This window comes from Protopterus annectens, chromosome 13.part0 (genome assembly GCF_019279795.1).
Source record: "Protopterus annectens isolate FY-2018-M chromosome 13.part0, PAN1.0, whole genome shotgun sequence".
Taxonomy (NCBI): Eukaryota; Metazoa; Chordata; order Ceratodontiformes; family Protopteridae; genus Protopterus; species Protopterus annectens.
In genome coordinates, this window is record NC_056747.1 from 1,366,467,856 (window position 1) to 1,366,482,031 (window position 14,176).

General features: G+C 44.4%; 1 protein-coding gene across 1 annotated transcript in view; it reads left to right on the forward strand.

Annotated features, from left to right (window-relative positions):
• IGF2BP1 (insulin like growth factor 2 mRNA binding protein 1) overlaps positions 1 to 14,176 on the forward strand; it is a gene marked incomplete in the record, with an annotated part of 2,071,998 nt that overhangs the window by 1,338,624 nt on the left and 719,198 nt on the right. Inside the window, 1 exon segment of the mRNA XM_044055393.1 lies at positions 12,966 to 13,088. Within this exon segment, the coding sequence (XP_043911328.1) occupies positions 12,966 to 13,088 (123 nt within the window).

Below are 14,176 nucleotides of genomic sequence, written 5' to 3' on the forward strand. Positions count from 1 at the left end.
TCCGGCTTCGGCTGATGTCGCACTCCACCCGACGTCATCTCTGTTGGTCTTAGGGTATAAAGGCATCAGCCGACGCCATTTTCCTCAGTCTTTCTTGCCGCGTGGCGCCCGAAGCAGAAGCTGTTCGCAAGTGCCGGTCGGTCGGATCCAGAGATTACTTCTACCGAATACTACTTCGAAGACTTCTAAAGCTAAGTACCCCGTTGGGGACTCTTTCTTGCCTCAGCCGATGTCAGAAAAAGTTAGCAATTGTTTAAACTGTGGGAAACAAATACCTCATAAAGATTTCCACTCTTACTGTCTGCCTTGTTTAGGCCCAGCCCATGTAGCAGCCTGTTGGCCTGTGCTTCTTTCAACCGACGAATGCTTAGGCCGGTCGGAGTTTGCAGAACAGTTTTTCGGTTCTGATTTTGCGTACATTATGCCGTCGGATCCCCCGACTACCCAATCTACCAAAAAACGCAAAGATAAAGACCGACACTCGCGGTCCGGTTTCGGCGAAACCATGGTCAAGCAAACGCGAGTGTCTCGGTTTCGGCCGAAACCGAGAAAACTGAACAAAGTACAGCTGAACCTATTCCTACAACTGAGGCCCCTGCTACAACTCTTGAATCGACCTCAGAAATTTTACCCACTACGGTGGTTGACTTATCAGACACCATCCCCTTGGATGTCTCTACCCCAGCACGTGGTGCTGCTAGGCCTCCAGCAGCCATGTCCATTAAGGCCTTCGCCAGGGCTAAAGCAGCCAAGACTACTAAAACAGTGCCTGTTAAACCCCCCACATCCAGGCCCTCTTCTTGTTCTCAAATGCTTACTTTGGCAGAAGATTTAATTTCTTTAATTAGAGGATCTCAATCTCACCCAGACAGGGCCTCTCAGCCCCCAGAGAAGAGACCTAGGGCAGAGCCCCCCGAGCCAGTGTCCTCTGATGATTCTGCTGATGAATCAGACATAACTGACCAGCCAGAGGCTCCCTTCTCCAATTTTGAAGATTCTGATGCTGAAGAATCCATTCCAGCTGCTTCCCCACCAGAAGAATTCTCCTTTGGGGAAACCTTGCATGCCATGCGAGAACAGTTCCAATGGCAGCAACAGGATTTTTCAGACTCCAGAAAAAGACTTAGGACTTTTCTGCACCTCCCGCAGCACAGGCCCTTAGCTATACCTCCTGTTCTCTCTGTGGTGGATGATGCTTTCAATGATGTTTGCTCCGCTCCAGATTCTTTGCCCCCAGCCCCTGCCAAACCAGACAGATTTTACAGGGTGCCAGATACTCATCACCACCTTTACAAGGCTCCACTTGCAGACCCAGAAACTATATCCCAGGGTCCCAAGGCAGTAGCCGCGACCACAGCTAAAAACCCTATTCCTTCTGAAAGGGAAGCAAGGTCATTAGACAGATGGGGTAAAAAGGTCTACACTTCAGCTACTCTCTCAGCTAGAGCTCTAAACTGTCAGTTTCACATGATACAATACCAAGAGTTTATGCTTGATCAGTTAACTAAAAAACTAACCTCTGATGAATCTCTTGATAAGAAATATGTATTAGAGATGGTAAATAACATACAACAGGTTAGCAACCATTCCTTAAAATGTGGCTATGATGCACTGGAGGCTTCATTTAGATCAGCCATGACAGGCACAGTGATAAGAAGGCATGCATGGCTAAAGGAACAAGCTTTACCGGATCATGTTAAAGCTAAGTTGCTAGATGCTCCTATGGACAAGACAAGTTTGGTACACCTGCCCAGCAGGTTATGAAGAAAATGGAAGAAAAGGCAAAATCTGTTCAAACCGTTAAAGATTTCTTGCAGGTTCAACCCCCAAGGTTTAGCAGGAACTGGCCTGCCAAAAATTGGTCCTTTCCTGACTCCACAAAATTTCAAAGGGGCAGGAATAGACGTTCCAGAGGCAGAAACCAATCCAGAGGAGGTGCCTACAGAGGAAGACAGTGGCAAGGTAACAACAGAGGCACAGACACAACCACTGCCACTACAGCAGCACTACCACAGTGACTTAACCCTAAATCCGCCTACCAGGGAACAAATAGCAGCTCCTCTAGGCGGAAAGTTAACCTTATTTTCAAAGAACTGGCACTACATAACAAAAGACAAGTGGATTTTACAAACCATAGATCAAGGTTACCGGTTTCACTTCCACACTTTACCAGTCAAAAGAGGAATGCCAAATCTACCTCCAAATCAAAAAACAGAGGCTCTACGCCAGATAATGGAGTTGGCAAACATGAGAGCTGTGGAAAGAGTGCCAACAGCAGAGCAAGGAAGGGGGTTCTATTCCAGACTATTCCTAGTTCCAAGAAAGGAAAAAAGTTGGAGACCAATTCTCGACCTGTCCACCTTAAATACATACATCATTGTCCCAAAATTCAAAATGCTGACCCTACAGCAACTTCTTCCCATGCTGGGCAAGGAGTCTTGGCTGGTAACTCTAGATCTCAAGGAGGCATACCTGCACGTCCCCATTCGACCAATCTGCAGAAGATACCTCAGATTTCTTGCAGGATCAGAGCACTATCAATTCTCAGCATTGCCCTTTGGCTTATCTACTGCGCCCAGAGTATTCACAAAATGCCTGGCATCAGTAATCGGCCATTGCAGACTTCAGGGAATTCAAATTTACCCATACCTGGACGACTGCCTGCTACAAGGGGACAACAAAAGCAAGCTGACAACAGATTTACAAAGGGTCATTTACTTGCTACAAGCACTGGGATACACAGTCAATTTACAAAAGTCAAGGCTGATACCATCCCAAACAAGGACATTCTTGGGCCCGGAATTGGACACAGTAAAACAAATGGCATTCCTGACTACAGAAAAACAAAAAGAACTTCCTCTTTACTTCTTGGCACTAACAAAACTGAACAAGTTAACAGCAAGAAAAGTACTGCAGGCCTTGGGCTTCATGGCATCATGCATAATCTTGGTTCCATTTGCCAGACTACATATGAGAAAACTACAGTGGTACCTAAAGAATTTATGGTCCCAACACAGACACAGTCTAGAAACAGAAATCCCACTAATTCCATGCTTAAAACAGGAGTTCCTATGGTGGGCTCAGGCATGCCAGTCAAACCCACGCCTACCCTTTCGCAGATGTCAAGCAAGCCAGACCATCACAACAGACGCTTCAGACCTAGGATGGGGGGCCCACATGCTGGACAAATGCGTGCAAGGATTGTGGACACAGGATCAACTTCAACTGCACATCAACCTAAAAGAAATGCTGGCAGTAAAACTGGCAATCCAAAAGTTCAAACCATTTCTCAGAGGGCCAGTTGAGGCAGACAACACCACAGTCATGTGGTACATCAACAAGCAGGGAGGCACTCATTCATACCCCCTATGCAGAATGACCTTGGAGCTGTGGACCCTGGCACTCAGCTACAACATCCAGTTACAGGCAATATTTGTACCAGGGAAAGACAATACTCTAGCAGACATATTAAGCAGAACCACTTCGGATGCCCACGAATGGAAGCTTCACCCGGACATCTTCAAGACCATCTCAAAGAAATGGGGAATGCCACAGATAGACCTATTCGCATCACCTCTCAATCACCAGCTCAAAAGATTCTGCACAAGGACATTCCACCCATTAGCATGGAAAGTGGATTCGCTCTCCTTCAACTGGAAAGGCCTAACAGCATATGCATTCCCACCTCTCCCTTTGATACACAAGGTACTACTGAAAATCAAGGAAGAACGTCCAAGGATAATCCTGATAGCTCCAAACTGGCCAAGACAACACTGGTACCCACTACTGAGGAGCATGTCTCGGAACAATATGTGGACAACTGTCCTCATGCCTTTGATGTTAACGCAGAGCAACTACAGCATGATACATCCAAACCTAAAACCTTGTAACTGACTGCATGGAACATGACATAGCAGCAGCTACTCCAGAACTTTCCCAAAGAGTTAAAGACATTATTCTTGAAGCGCGCAGACCTTCAACAAGAAGGAACTATGCTGGAAAATGGAAAAGGTTTGTCATCTGGAGTACGGAAAGAGGAAAAGATGTGTCAAACATAGATATGCCTAACATTCTGGAGTATCTGGCGAACTTCTTCATTCAGGCCTGTCCTACTCCTCCATCAAGATACATGCATCAGCTATTTCAGCAGAATACAGCTTTGATCCACCTGTTTTTCGCACCCTTTGCTCAGGCAGTTCCTCAGAGGAATCAAGAATGTAAAACCTCCAAGGAAACCACCATTACCAGCTTGGGATTTAAACTTTGTGCTAGAAAAGTTGACACTATCACCCTTTGAACCAGCAGCAACAGCAGATCTACAACACCTGTCATGGAAAACTGCTTTCCTACTGGCAATTACTTCAGCAAGGAGGGTTTCAGAACTACAGGCCTTAATGGCAGTGCAACCCTTCCTAATCTTCCACCAAGATAGAGTGTCCATGGGGACTAATCCTACATTTATGCCCAAGGTGGTATCCAGAGTGTCTTTAAACCAGGCAATCCACCTACCTACCTTCTTTCCCAACCCACAAAACAGAGGGAAAGAATACTGCATACCTTGGATGTACATAGACAGCTACGCTACTACTTGGACAGAACAAAAATAGCAGAAAGACTGACCAACTTTTGTAGCCTATGCAACAGGAAGGGAAGGAAAAGCTATTTCAAACAGACAATCTCCAAATGGATAGGAAATTGCATACGATTCTGTTACTCCTTCCATGGAAAACCAATTCCACAGAACATAAGACCTCATTCTACAAGGGCAACAGCCACTACCACAGCCTTCTTACGAGGAGTGGCAACCAAAGACATTATTGAGGCGGCTACTTGGACCTCCGTGCATACATTTGCCAAGCATTATAATTTGCCTCTATATTCCAGATCCCGAGCAGGGTTTGCCACTGCTGTACTGCAGGGGATCCTAAACACACCATAATCTACTTTTATCCTCCTCCCCTAGTTGGCTATGGTATTCTACCCACTTGTTATGACTGCAGATGCATCCATGAAGGACATAGTACAGTTTTGTACCTACCATAAATGTAGATGTCCGAACTGGATAGCATCTGCAGTCAGGATTACCCTCCCTCCTTCCCCTCTGTGGTACTCCTAGGGTGTTTACCCTTCTGATAGCTAGCTGTTGGGGGGGAGTCTTTTATGGTGTATTTGTTTGTGTATATGTACATACATGCTTATTGTTGTGTTTACCTCTATTTGGAAACATTGGCATCTATCCAAATTTTAGCCTGCAAGAGGGCTACTGGCATCTGGGGCAAGAAACACTGAGGAAAATGGCGTCGGCTGATGCCTTTATACCCGAAGACCAACAGAGATGACGTCGGGTGGAGTGCGACATCAGCCGAAGCCGGACCCGGACTTTGGAATCCGGCCGACTGAAGGGCTGCCTGACGACAGGACAACCCACTTGTTATGACTGCAGATGCTATCCAGTTCGGACATCTACATTTATGGTAGGTACAAAACTGTACTTTTTGTGCACTCAGTTATATGGATATCAGTACTAAGATACAGTTCAAATGTTTTAATCCATGTTGTTTTGTGCACTCAGTTACATGGATATCAATACCTAGATACAGTTCAAATGTTTTAATCCATGTTGTTTTGTGCACTCAGTTACATGGATATCAATACCTAGATACAGTTCAAATGTTTTAATCCATGTTGTTTTGTGCACTCGGTTATATGGATATCAATAATACGATACAGTTCAAATGTTTTAATCCATGTTGTTTTGTGCACTCAGTTATATGGATATCAATAATACGTTACAGTTCAAATGTTTTAATCCATGTTGTTTTGTGCACTCGGTTATATGGATATCAATACCTAGATACAGTTCAAATGTTTTAATCCATGTTGTTTTGTGCACTGGTCAGACATATTTCTATCAACCAAAGTACAGCTCCTGTAACCTCCTCCCTTACCTCTGTTATCCCCTTGTCTTCCTCACAGTTGTAAACTGTGTTTTGTTAGATGACATACTAAATGCACTTTAGTGTTTTAAGAAAATGTAAGACCCTATTGTACTGTATTTGTAATTTGTGTTAATTTCATCTCTCATGTATATATTTTTGTTGATTAATCTCCTGTATATATATATATATATATATATATATATATATATATATATATATATATATATATATAAATTGCTTTACTAATCTCTCCTAGATTGTAAGTAGATGCATATAAGCTGTGTAGTAAACTTTGTCTTTGTTGTACTAGACATGTATTAGTCAAAATGTACTTTGCTGAACCTTTTTCTCCTCAGGCTTCCACTGAAAATGGGCACTGTTGCCCAGTCAGACCATCCCGGTAAACAAATGTTGAATAAATAGAGAAGATTTGTTTTAGGCAAGGGGGAAGGATTTCCAGAGGTTGGCTGCAAGTATGAATGAGTGGTCAACACAGTGCAGTTTGGAATTGGGAGGGTCCTGATTAATGCAGTAAAATGGGAGAAGTTGCAGGTGATTGTTGTGGACACTTTTTTATTATAACGTCTGGCAGCAAGACGTAGGAAAGCACTTGGCTGAAGTAGTTGAAAAAGATGAGATTCTGAATAACTCATTTCTGCAGGTGACTGGCAGCCTGCTGACTTTGGAGAGGGAGGGCAGAAGTGTTCTGGTGGGTTAGAAATTAATTTGCAGATTTTGTTGTTCTTCGTGTTTCACTGTGGCAGTCATCACACTTGGGTTATCCTGCCAGGGATAGCCCTCAGTCTGTCCGAATACCAGAGACTTAGTATTTCTGCATCGGTTGCTGTCGCTGCAGGACTAACGTCAGTCGTCAGGGGTATAAAAACAGGCAGCCAGCACCATTATATCAGTCTTTCTTGCCGAGGAGCCCAAAGCACTTTACGAGAGTGCCTGTCTGCCGCTACCTGAGTTTTCCTTTTTGAAACTGAATCATCCTGAAGTCTTCTAAATCTAAGCACCTCATTAGGGATCCTTTTTTCTTGCTCTAACTTATGTCAGAAAAAGTTAACTATTATCTCGCCTGTGGAAAGCAAATACCACACTGAGATTTCCATTCTTACTGCATCACCTGTTTAGGCCCAGATCACGATGCATCTCGCCGTCAGTTTTCTGCTTTGTTCAACGCCTGAACTATTCGTCGTCGGCCCTTATTGTAGCTAAATACTTTCATTCTCAATCTCCGTATTCCAAAATGGCTTTGGTAAGCCATCCGACTACCGATCTTCTGTAAAAACGTAAGGATAAAGACAGAGACGAACCACACATGTCCAAAAATGCCGACGACACTTCCGTTAAGCTAGTCACCAGTTCGCCGGTACTCTGAGAGGAGCTTTCACAGCCCCTGATGCCCGCTTTGATGGATTCGCAGGAGCTACCAAGATCCATTTGGAGTCCAGTATGCCGTGAGACTCTTCTTTGACTTGGGAACCTGCAGATGCCTCTACCTTGGATGGGTCCGGAGCCACTGTGCAGGCACTGGCTTCCGAGGAAGTTCTTCGCATTACCGATATTTGACACAAACCGATGACTTCTTTCACGTCTTCACTTCTTTCTAAAACTACCGAGTTGCTAAGGCCAAGAGTACGAGCTATGCCTAAAAAACCGACCCAACATCAAGTGCCTGTTTCCTTGCCACAATCTCAAATGTTTAAAATGGCAGAAGACCTGATCATGCTGATTAGGGGAAGCCAATCTTCCCCTGCTAACAGAAAGAAACTTGTCCCCAGCAGCTTTAACTGACCAAGAAGTCCGACTGAGGTTTCTGACTATGAAGACATGCCCTTATCTGCCTATGAGGATTCGGATGCAGAGGAATCCATTCCTTCTGCTTTCCCCCCATAGAGTTTTTCTTTTGGTGAAACCCTACATACCTTGAGAGCATTTCCACTGGGAATGCCAGGATTATCCTCCGTCCAAAAAGACTCTGGGAATTTTTAGATGTACCACAGCACACACCCTTAGCTAGCCCTCCTGTTCTGGATGTTGTGGATGATGTATTTATAACTCCTGATACTTTACACCCTGCTCCAAAGAAGCCAGGCAGGTACTACAGAGTTCCTGACTTGGGAAATTTCTTTTAAAAAATCCTACTGCTGACCCAGAGGTCATCTCCCAAGGACCTAAAGGAATAAAAGCAACTACAGCTAAGAATACCACCCCTTAGGACAGGGTTTCCAGAGCTTTAGACAGATGGGGTAAAAAAGTATACACCTCTACAACTCTCGCCATCAGAGCATTGAATTGTCAGTTCCACATGCTGAAATGCCAGCAACATACTATGGAACTTATTAAGCAGAAATTGTCTACCCTTTCTGACTGCATAAAATAAAGAATTACAGGAGCTCATGCATTCTGTAAGCCAATTCAGCAAGCATATACCCTGCAATGTTGGTTTGACTCCCTAGAATCATCTTGCAGGGCAACAGTCACAGGTTCTGTACTTAAAAAGCATGCTTGGCTTAAGGGCAGACCTTGCCAGACCATGTCAAATCAAAATTACTGGACGCTCCTTTGAACAAGGATAATCTGTTTGGCACCAAAGCAGAAGATATTTAAAAAAGATGGAAGAAGAGGATAAGTCTATGCAGACAAAGATTTTTTGAAAATGCAGCCTCCAAGACTCAGTAGGCATTGCCCCTCGCAACATTGGTACTTTCCATCCCCCTCAAGGCCATCTCAAACTAGACCCAGGGGAAACAGACCCCCCCCCCCTCCAGATTTACAGTCTCAGGGTATGCAGTGATCTAAGCAGTGGAGTACCTCCACTTCTAAAACTGAGTGCTAAGCCACCCCCTTATGGAAAGAATTCACAATAACTTCTCAAATCCACTAAGCACCTCTGCCCAATTGCTCATGCCCCTAGGAGGAAAACTTGCCCACCATGCAAAAAACTGGTCCAACATCACCAACGATCGATGGGTCCTCAACATAGTATTTCAGGGGTACAAATTTTATTTCCACATGTCAACCCCAAAAGGGTTCCCAGACCTTCCTCCAAACCAGTGGGAAGAGGCACAAAATCAAGTTCGGTCTCTGCTTTTCATAAGGGCAATTCAGCCTGTTCCTGCAGAACAGATAGGCCAAGGTTTTTATTCCTGACTTTTGCTGGTACCCAGAAAAGAGGGAACCTGGCGCCCAATCTTAAATCTATCCATTCTAAACACCTTCCTGGTGGTACCAAAATTCAAAATGCTCACCCTACAAAGCAGCTTCTCCCTATGCTGTCCAAAGATGCCTGGTTAGCCATCCTAGACCTAAAGGAAGCCTATCTGCACATCCCTATCAGGGACTCCTGCAGGAAATATCTACGTTTCAGGGCAGGATCTATGCATTATCAGTTCTCTACACTTCCCTTTGACTTATCCACTCCTCCCAGAGTTTTCACAAAATGCCTGGCTCCAACCATTGCCTATTGCAGACAGAAAGATTCAAAATATACCCTTACTTGGACGATTGCCTGATTCAAGCAGACAGTCAGGAAAAGCTGTTACAGCAACTGACATTTGTAAAGGACCTTCTAACCTTCCTGGGGTACACTATCAACGAAAAGAAATCAAAACTAGTCTCCAGTCAAAAAAATGTATTCCTGGGAGCAAGCTTGGACACAGCATCCCAGATGGCATTCCCTACTCCAGAAAAACAAGCCTATCTGATAGGCTACTTTGCTCAAATGGCCACCAGAACCCAGCAAATCCACAAGGAAAATCCTGCAGGCTCTAGGGTTCATGGCCTCCTGCATTCTACTAATTCCATATGCCTGACTGCATATGAGGAAATTTCAGTGGTACTTAGTCTTTGGTGCCAACATTCTCAGGACCTGGAAACTATCATACCTATAATACCTTGTCTCAGGACAGAGTTTCTTTAGTGGGCAGCAGCATGCAACCACAACAAGTGACTTCCCTTTACACAACCCCATGCTGCCCAAACCCTAACCACAGATGCATCAGACTATGCCTGGGGTGCACATCTGGACGGCAGGTGCATTCAGAGCCACTGGAACCCAAACCAAATTCATCTGCCCATCAACCAAAAAGAAATGCTAGCTGTTTAGCACGCTCTGACAGTTTTCAGATCTCTACGCTCACCGGGTCCCCTTCTAATAAAAACCAACACCACCACAGTGATGTGGTACATCAAAAAGCAGGGGGGAACACACTCGTACCCACTCTGCAGGCTAGCCATGACCCTGTGGAACATGGCCTCAGCTATGCATATTCACCTGCAAGCTCAATTTCTGCCAGGCAAACAAAATCCTCTGGCAGACAACTTAAGCAGAAATCTACTAGACCCACATGAGTGGCAATTAGACCACAACACCCTACAGCCTTCTAACCCAGAAATGGGGTACCCCGAAGGTGGACCTATTGGCCTCCCCCTACAATCACCAGCTCAGCAAATTCTGCACCAGGGTACTACACAGCAAGGCCTGGAATGTGGATGCCCTATCCTTTCAGTGGGCAAACCTCTCAATCTATGCATTCTCCTCCTCTCTGCCTCTTCTTACAGGAGTACCACTCAAGATAAGGCAGGAAAGACCAAGGGCAGTCCTGATTGCCCCAGACTGGCCACGCCAACACTGGTACCCCTGTGCAGTCTGTCACTGGTGCCACCATGGCACCTACCCCAGATCCCAACCCTCCTCACTCAGCAGGAAGGACAGATCTTGCATCCGCAATTGCAAACCCTGAGCCTTGCACCCTGGCATATTCCTTGAATTCTCCTCCAGTGGCCAGCCAAAGTAAGCAGGTGCTGGATGTTATTTGTGAAGCCAGAAGACCCAGTACAAGGAAATCCTATGCTAAGTGGAAAAGGTATTGTTTTTGGATTCACTCTAAAGGAGCGGATACAGCACAGCCCTCCTTGCCTCTCATCCTGGGTTACCTAGCAGACCTACTGCACAGAGGCCTATCCTTCTCTTCCATTAAGATCCATGCCCCTGTCATCTCTGCTCATTACAGCACTGAGCCACCTCTCTTCTCACCCTCTCATCAAACAGGTCCTGAGAGGGGCTAACAACTTAAGGCTATGAAGAAGAGCCCCCACCCCTGCTTGGGACCTTAATTTTGTGTTGGAAAAGCCTACCCCCTTTCAGCCTGCAGCATCAGCAAAGTTAAAATTCCTCTCTTGGAAATCGGCCTTGCTTCTGGCCACCACTTCAGCTAGAAGAGTGAGCTACAAGCACTTATGGCTGTGGAACCCTTCATTATTTTTCATGCTGACAGGGTCGCCTTCAGGACTATCCCTACTTTTATGCCTAAAGTGGTGTCCAGTGTGGCTCTCATCCAAATCTGTCCATTTGTCAACCTTTTTCCTTAATCCTCAAAATAAGGGGGAAAGGATCCTGCACTCTTTAGACATGCACAGACAGCTCAGATTCTACCTTGATAGGACTAAGCCCTTCAGGAAATCTGACCAGTTATTAGTCAGCTTTGCACCAGCGGCAGAGGACAAGCCAATATCAAAAGAAACCATCTCCAAATGGATAGTATACTGTATCCATTTTGGTTACAAATACCATGGGAAACCACCCCCCACAGGGTCAGAACGCATTCCACTAGGGCAACTTCAACCTCTGCAGCCTTTTCCCAGAGGAGTCCCTACCCAGGTACATTCTGGAAGCTGCTACTTGGAGTTCTGTTCACACCTTCACCAAGCATTACCACCTGCCTGTCTTTTCCAAATCCAGGGCGGGTTTTGCAACAGCAGTGCTGCAGGGCGTACTAGCCAGCCCCAACTGTTCTTGACTGCCTCCACCCATTCTTCACCCTAGGGAATCAGCCCAAGTGTGATGACTGCAACAGTGAAACACTAAGAACATAGTACAGTTGTGTACACTTACCATAAATGTAGATGTTAGAGTGTATTCACTGTTGCAGTCCTGGTTTTCCACCCTCCAGCCCCCTTGTCTCTCTCTCTCTCTCTCTCTCCTTCTCTTTTTCTCTTACTTGCTCTTTACAAGGGCTATTGGTGTTTACCTTTTACTGGTGGTGGGTTTTTTCCACAATAACGTAGCTCCCTATTGGGGGCTCCTGACATTTGGGGCAAGAAAAACTGATGTAATGGTGTCGGCTGCCTATTTTTATATCCCTGACATCAATCCTGAAGTGACAGCAACAGACACAGAAATACTAAGTCTCTGGTATTTGGGACGACTGATAGCTACACCTGGCAGGATAATCCAAGTGTGATGACTGCCACAGTGAATAGATTCAAACATCTACATTTATGGTTAGTGTACACAACTGTACTTTTTTGAATGGACTGTAGACTGGATGAGCTCTCAGCTATGATCAAGTAGTTTTTTGACCAAACTGCATCAAGTTGTTCATGGGAGATGTAATGCAGACTAGTGTATGGGAGTGAAGTTTCTCTGGCTGTGTGTTCTGACTTCATACAATCTTGTAAAATAGTTTAAAAAATGAGGGACAAGTGAGATTTTCTTGTAGAGTTAATGAAAAGGAGTTTGTGTTGCATTCATAATGGGATAGAGTTTTACTTGCTTAGCAGACTTTCATGAAATTGTCAGGTCTATTATGAGTGACTTCACCGACTTGTAGACTTTGGGGGTGTGGCTCCTGCAAACCCCACCTCTACTGACCTAATCATCATCAAACCTTGTGTAGATATTAACATTGTGTAAGATGCTTCTTCAGTTGGTTTCCACCCAAAAAGCTTCTTGAATCAGTACTTTACAGGCCATATGAATGTTAGTTCTTTGAAGCTTGACTGAGCGTAACCACTTTTGGGGTTTTATGATCACAAAGTGCGGTTGGGCAGGCTGCCCTTAGCTGATGTGCCATTATGAATTGTATAGGAAAAAAGCATTCTGTTTGCATCTTGGCAGTTTCCACTTTTTGATCTGTAAAAGCAAGACTTCATTTTGTTTCTTGTTGGAATTGCTGGCTGTTTTGTTCCATATTTGCATGGTAATGAGAAGTAGTTATGTTTGTTTTTCTGTTTTAGCTTCAGTCTCATCTAATTCCTGGCTTGAACCTTGCTGCTTTGGGGCTGTTCCCTTGCTCTTCTGGTGCAGTGCCGCCTCTTCCCAACAACATGGCCAGCACACCACTATACAGCTCATACACGGTCAGTCACACTAAATTTGTCATTTTATTATGTAATGCAAGTGTTCCTTATATCCATTCAAATAAGCATGTATTTTGTTGGTTTCTCCTCTAGTACTGAGTAGTGCTGGAAACTGAAGGCTTATTTTTGTTTAAACCAGAATCGGTTGATTCCTATGCAGGTTTCATCAGTGAGATCTTTGTGTAGTAAGTGTTCATTTGGTATTAAAATGCTTGTACCAAATCACAGCCAATTTAGGAAGACAGAAATAGTATAAACTTGCATATGGCTATGTAAGGACAGTTGTGTGTGTCATATTAATGAACATGTTAACTGAGAGGGAATATAATTTTGAGATGGTAAAACTCGGTATCATAGTGCACTAAATGAAGTAGTGATGGAGCTCTGTTACTGTAGACGGTCTTTGAAATCTGGAAACTGAGAACATTGTATTATGTAAAGTAGCAGTTCAGTTTTAAGCCAAATAGGGCATATTAACCATGTTTTCATGTGTAAATTAGGGCACACCTGGATGAAGAGTAGCAAATGCCACCCACTGTGGCTCTGATACATTGTTTGGTGGCCAGCTGTTGCTCCACACTTAGACTGTTTGTGGCAGCTGTAGTTGGCGGTGGGTTAAGATTAAAGGTTGGGGGGAGAGAGTTTGGGAGAGACTTTAGGGGTGGGTTAAGATTAAAGGTTGGAGGGGGGGAGTTTGGGAGAGACTTTAGGGGTCGGGACAGGATCTGAGAGGGAGACAATTTGGTACATTGACAGTTAACTTGTACTCCACAGCCTGCATGCTTGACTGGTGTGCCTGAGCAGACTGAGGTTGTTCTAATCTACATAGTTGTCTGAAAAGCAACAGAATGCTTATGGTGCAGTGTGAAAAGAAACTAATTATTAAACCTCAAGTGAATTTCCATGTTAACCAGCATGTAGTCTACACAGTTGGGTAGATGTTCAGATTAGCATGTGTTCTGTTTTCATTTCCCTTGTTAAGTTTTGGATTTCTAAACAGTTTCTTTTCAACAGTTGTAATATTGCAGTTTTATTCATTGGTCACTGGGTTGTATAAATGTGATCTAAAGGCATTTTGGTGAATTAAT